The 4,927-nt window shown below is 49.1% G+C and overlaps 1 protein-coding gene across 1 annotated transcript; it reads left to right on the plus strand.

The window, feature by feature from the left end:
• The first annotated feature begins 754 nt into the window (after positions 1-754).
• Positions 755-2,490, plus strand: LOC142736934 (uncharacterized). The gene is made up of 2 exons (XM_075849677.1): positions 755-950; positions 1,839-2,490. The coding sequence occupies exons 1-2, from the start codon at positions 901-903 to the stop codon at positions 2,488-2,490; spliced, it is 702 nt and encodes a 233-aa protein (XP_075705792.1). The 5' UTR covers positions 755-900.
• Positions 2,491-4,927: the final 2,437 nt, after the last annotated feature.

The raw sequence follows: 4,927 nt of genomic DNA on the forward strand, positions 1-4,927 counted from the left end.
GTGAGGTGCATCTTACCGAGTGGGAGAAGGCAACTAAAGTGCAAAAGAAGCGCATGGGTAAGTTTCACACCTTGATGCGGTTCTGAGTACTCCTGTCATGTCATAATGACATGCCTGACGTTTTGATTGTTGGCAGTTGGATCACTGAAACACCCACCAATCGCTGAAATGAAGCTGCAGAAGTGCACGTGAGATTGTGGGGGTCTCATGGCTCTGAACAGCACCGATCAAAACGTGACATGTCACTATGAGGGTATGTTCCCACACACTAATTACGGACGTAATTCGGGGGTGTTTGACCTCTATTACGCACGCTAAATACGCCGCAATAGCGTTGACAAACATCTGCCCAGTGAAAGCAATGGGCTGACGTTTGTGTGTTCAAGCGGCGTGTATATTTACGCGTCAATAGACGCCCGCGTCAAAGAAGTGACCTGTCACTTCTTGTGCCATAATTGGAGCCGTTATTCATGGGCTCCTATGAAAATCAATTACGTCCGTAAAGGACGCTGCGTTAAAGCGCCAGCACATGCCTTTACGGCTGAAATTACGGGTGATGTTTTCTCCTGAAACCAGCAACGTCATTTCAGCCGTTACGGACGCTGTCGTGTGGGCACATGGAAAACGTGGCAAGTCTGCTGTAGTTTCTGCAACGTCGGAATTACCTGTCAAATATGCAAATGTAGGTGCAGATTTGTTTGCAGCATCATTTTCATATAATAAACAACATTTCCTAATATCTAGTAATGTACTCTTCTAAAATGTTGATCTGTGATTGGTTTATTTTATATCATAGTCGAAAACGTCAAAACACGCTGGAACACGTGCCGAGACCAATTAAAGCGTGAGATAAATGACAAGGGGAAGAGCGGAGACGGACGTCTGAAAAAAAAGCCATACATGTACACCAAACAACTTTCGTTTCTTCTTGATGTAATGCAGGTTGGCCCGTAAGTATTGCTTATATACTTTGATCATTGTAGTCTGCCCATGTAGCCAGTTGTGTAAGTACCGCTGTAGCAGCCGTAGCGACTGCTACGGGGACCGCGGCATGAGGGGACTCCACCATGTCCGGAGGCTCCGCTAGCAGCCGCTATGACGGCTACAGCGGGACGCAACTGAACACTACGGCTGAGCAGGGAGGTATCTCCCCGCTCTGACATTAAACAACAGACATGTATCCCCTAACCACTGAATAGGGGATACATGTGTGATCGCTGGCATTGACAGGGAGAACGGGGGACAGAAAGTACCCTGAACTTCTCCATCCCAAACCTCGTACTTTCGCCAGCTCCGTCAAAATGAATGGAGCCAAAGTCGTGCTTGTGCGCATACATAACCAGCGCTCCTTTCAATTTTTGGGAGATGTGCAGACAGCAGAACTTAAGGGGACTTTCAGTCCCCCCTTCACCCTATCGCTGCCAGCGATAAGGCATGTATTTGTAGGACACACTATAGGTGGCATTTGTCCGGGGGGCGGGGAGGGGGGCCTGTATGGCGTTAGCGGCATACAGCCCCCTCACTAGATAACGCCGTACAGTCCCCCTATAGATAACGCCATATAGTACCCCGGTAGATAATGCCATACAGTGTACAGTGTGGGGCTGTATGGCGTTATCTACAGGGGTGGGGGCAGCAAAAAAGGCACTATCTACAAGGGGGGGGGGGGTGACACCCAGTGGAGGGATGGCCCCAGTCAAAAGTTTGCTATGCGGCCCTGTCTTTCCTAGTTAGGGCTCTGCATGTAGTGATGCATACATAGTGTATTTGGCCAGCTGTAGACATGACGTTAAATTACTACAAAAATTCCCTAACATTATGTTTTCATTTTCAAACAGAACCAAGGATAATCTGGAGGAAGAAGAAGACTCTGATGAGACTCAAATTGAAGAGCCTGACGTAGCTTTGGGGACTGCTAGGTCCACTTCCACTCCTGTGACAGCGGAACCAACAACAGTGGATAATCCAGTCTGTGCCGCGGACGAAGAAATTATACCCCGAGGTAAACGTCGACGTTCTGCCAAAGGTCCAACACGTACAGAGCCAAGGCAGGAAGTCGACTTGCGTGTATTAGAGCACTTGGAGAAAAGAGCTACTGAAACTGAAGAGGGCACCTTCTGTCACGCTCTCTCTAATATTCTTAAAAGAGTGCCAATTTCCAGACAGATAAGGTGCCAAACAGCACTAATGGAAGTCGTGGAAATATTTGCGACACATCCTGACCCACGTGCAATGCATCAGGCCATCGAGTTTCATAGACGGGGGTGTGATGCAAGCACCTTCAACTCTGTCCCTCCAGCACCTGCAGCAACCGCGCAAGGCATCCAGCATCCGTCATATGTAGACTCAATGCCGCTATTCAGTGACGATCGTTCAGTTTATGGCATGCCAGGACCTTCTCAGCAACAGTATGGGCACATGCAGCAGGGGGAGTCAGTTCCACGACCACATCATGAACCTGCACCTTCGCAATCCTTTTACAATTTATAATTTAGTTATATAACATAGTTTTGTTTATGTTTGTTGACACTATTTTATGCAAGAAATAAAATAAGTTTATAGTTAATTATGTGTTTGTCTTTATTATTATTGCAAAACATAATGAGGTATTGGTCTGCATTTCTGCCAAATGCAAATAATCGCTTTTTTTTTTTTTTAATTAATAAAGAATTTTAAAAAAAAAAACAGAAATACATTAGCTCGCAACCCGCGTCAAGGGTCCTCATTCTCTTGCGAGTCCCTACTCTACTACTGCAACTTTAACTACTAACCAGTGGCGTAACTACCGCGGTAGCAGCAGTAGCGGCTGCTACGGGGCCCGGGGCTTGAGGGGGCCCGGTGGCGCCGCTAGCAGCCGTTATGGCTACTACAGCGGTAGCGTCGCTACTGTGGGGCCCGCGACGCCGAGCCTTACACAGGCCATCTCATGCCTGTAGGTGTCGCTAGCACCGGAGGGGGCCCCAGTGCTAGCGGCAGCCAAATACATGAATGGCCGGGCATGTTCCGTGCCTGACCATCCAGTGCCTTACAATGACACTGATTGGCTAGCGGCGCGATGACATCATCGCGCCGCTTCCATGCTTGGAAGGTGCTGATTGGCGGGGCAAGTCATTCTGCCCCACCAATCAGCGTCATTGGAGGACGCTCGTTCAACTCCTGCAGACATGCTCAGAAGAGAGCATGTCTGCATCGCCAGTGAACAGCGTGGGAACCGGAGAATGTGAGTATGTCAAGTTTTTGTTTTTTTTCCCCTCATAAAAATGTGAATGGCATTATCTATGGGGGGGGGGGGTCATCTTTATGTGGGCTATTATATATAGGGGGTCTATATGTGGGGCAGTAGCTACAGGGGGGTCTATATGTGGGGGTGTAGGCCATTATATACAGGGGGCTCTATATGTGGGCCATTATATACAGGGGGGTCTATATGTGGGGGTGTGGGCCACTATATACAGGGGGCTCTATATGTGGGCCATTATATACAGGGGGCTCTATATGTGGGCCACTATATACAGGGGGGGTCCATATGTGGGCCACTATATACAGGGGGGTCTATATGTGGGCCACTATATACAGGGGGGTCTATATGTGGGACACTATATACAGGGGTGGGTTACCTGTGGGGCACTAGCAACAGGGTGGCTATATGTAGTGCACAGTCTACAGGGGTGGGCTATATGTGGGACACTATATACAGGGGGAGCTATATGTGAGACACTATATACAGAGGTGGGCTATACGTGGAGCACTAACTATAGGGGAAGCTATATGTAGGGCAGCACGGTGGCTCAGTGGTTAGCACTATTGCCTTGCAGCTCTGGAGTCCATATGTGGGCACTATCTACAGGGGCTTCTATGTAGGTCACTATCTACAGGGGACATGTTGTGTGTTTGTGACAGTTATATTTAGATGTGTTGAGAATTTTAACTTCGTTTTATAGGTGCAGAAATGTTTTAAAAGTGAGAAGCTGAAGACATCTAAACGGAAAACTGCAGAAATGGGTCATGGCCGGGAGAAATCCATCATAGATGTCTGAACCGGAGGGAGAAGAAAAGAACTAGAATCTGAGACGTCACCGGTGAGTCACTTAATGTAAATGTTTATTCTGCCTCTAATCAGTATTGTAGTCACTGTATGATCTGCAGCGAGATGATGGTGATAGGATTTTTTTTGTGAAACCGCATCTCCCAGCATATCCTTACCATTGTTCCGGCCATGCTGGGAGCTGTAGTTTTACGCCGTACAAACTTATACGCAGTGGCGTAACTACCGCTATAGCAGCCGTAGCGACTTCTACAGGGCCTGCAGCATGAGGGGGCCCGTGCCACCCGCCGGCACGGCCCCCTCCCATGGCCGCAGGCTCCGCTAGCAGCCGCTATGGCTGCTACAGCGCGACGCCACTGAAGGGGTTGTTCCTACATAAGACATGTATCCCCTATCCACAGGATAGGGGATACATGTGTGATCGCTGGCAGCGATGAGGAGAACGGGGGACCGAAAGTCCCCCCTAAGTTCTCCATGACAAACCTCGGACTTCCGGGGTCTGTGTCGGCAGCTCCGTAGAAATGAATGGAGCGCCGGTCGCGCTTGTGCGCATGCGTGACCAGCGCTCCTTTCATTTTTATTGAACTGCGCAGACGCCGGAAGTCCGAGGTTAGTCATGGAGAACTTCGGGGGACTTTCGGTCCCCCGTTCTCCTTATCGCTGCCAGTGATCACACATGTATCCCCTATCCTGTGGATAGGGGATGCATGTCTTTTGTAGGACAAACTATAGGACGTTTTTTTTTGGGGGGGGGGGGCTATATAGCGTTATCTACAGGGGGGGCTGTATGGCGTTATCTACAGGGGGGCTGTATGGCGTTATCTACAGAGGGAGTCTGTATGGCGTTATCTACAGGGGGGCTGTATGGCGTTATCTGCAGGG

This window comes from Rhinoderma darwinii, chromosome 1 (genome assembly GCF_050947455.1).
Source record: "Rhinoderma darwinii isolate aRhiDar2 chromosome 1, aRhiDar2.hap1, whole genome shotgun sequence".
NCBI classification, from domain to species: domain Eukaryota; kingdom Metazoa; phylum Chordata; class Amphibia; order Anura; family Rhinodermatidae; genus Rhinoderma; species Rhinoderma darwinii.

What these genes read in the sequence shown, in the direction of transcription:
- LOC142736934 (XM_075849677.1), top strand. Translation starts at nt 901, where the DNA reads ATGTACACCAAACAACTTTCGTTTCTTCTTGATGTAATGCAGGTTGGC. An exon ending in GATGTAATGCAGGTTGGCCC is followed by an intron (nt 951 to 1,838) that starts GTAAGTATTGCT and finishes ATTTTCAAACAG; the next exon opens with AACCAAGGATAATCTGGAGG.